General features: G+C 68.6%; 1 protein-coding gene across 1 annotated transcript in view; it reads right to left on the bottom strand.

Annotated features, from left to right (window-relative positions):
* Positions 1–6: 6 nt before the first annotated feature.
* The window catches only part of GMEB2 (glucocorticoid modulatory element binding protein 2), a gene marked incomplete at both ends in the record, with an annotated part of 8,874 nt that continues 8,314 nt past the window's right edge, over positions 7–566 (bottom strand). Inside the window, 2 exon segments of the mRNA XM_009702909.1 lie at positions 7–226; positions 228–519. Coding sequence (XP_009701211.1) covers positions 7–226; positions 228–519 — 512 coding nt within the window.

Genomic DNA, 566 nt, shown 5'->3' with positions numbered 1-566 from the left:
GTTCGGGATGGTGGTGCCGAGCCCCGGCAGCGTCAGCAGCTGGAAGGGGCTCACCACCTTCACGACCGTGCTGCCGTCCTGGACCGCGGCCGTGCTCAGCACCGTCAGGTTGGAAGCGTCCGGGTGGATCTCCACCGTACCGGGGAAGGTGGAGCCGGCGGAGGCCAGTACCGTGTACCCTCCCAGCAGCGGGGAGGCCGGGGAGCTGGCAGCGGGAGGCTGGGAGGCTCGTCCCCAGCACCGAGGGCGGGAGGGCCGAGACTACTTTGCCGAGAGGGAGGTTGGCAAGCTGGGAGACGGGCACGCCGGGGGTGACGGCGAGCTGCGCCGGCTGGGACAGCACTTGGGAGGTGATGGCAGCTGGTCCGGAGGTGGCCCTGGTCAGCCTGGGACGTTTTAAAGGTGTGGGGACGGAGACGGGCGTGAGGGTCATCAGGACGTTGTTGAGATGCTGCGATTTGTGCTTCAGCTCCTTTGCTCGCTTGCGGTGCTCGTCACACTGCTGCTCCAGAGCTGGAGAGAGAAGGGGGCTGGCCCCAACCAGACCCCGGAGGGAGGGCCCCCGG

Source organism: Cariama cristata, unplaced genomic scaffold (genome assembly GCF_000690535.1).
Source record: "Cariama cristata isolate BGI_N322 unplaced genomic scaffold, ASM69053v1 scaffold10536, whole genome shotgun sequence".
NCBI lineage: Eukaryota > Metazoa > Chordata > Aves > Cariamiformes > Cariamidae > Cariama > Cariama cristata.
Note: the sequence above shows the minus strand (reverse complement) of the source record. Positions and strands in the feature narration are given on the sequence as shown.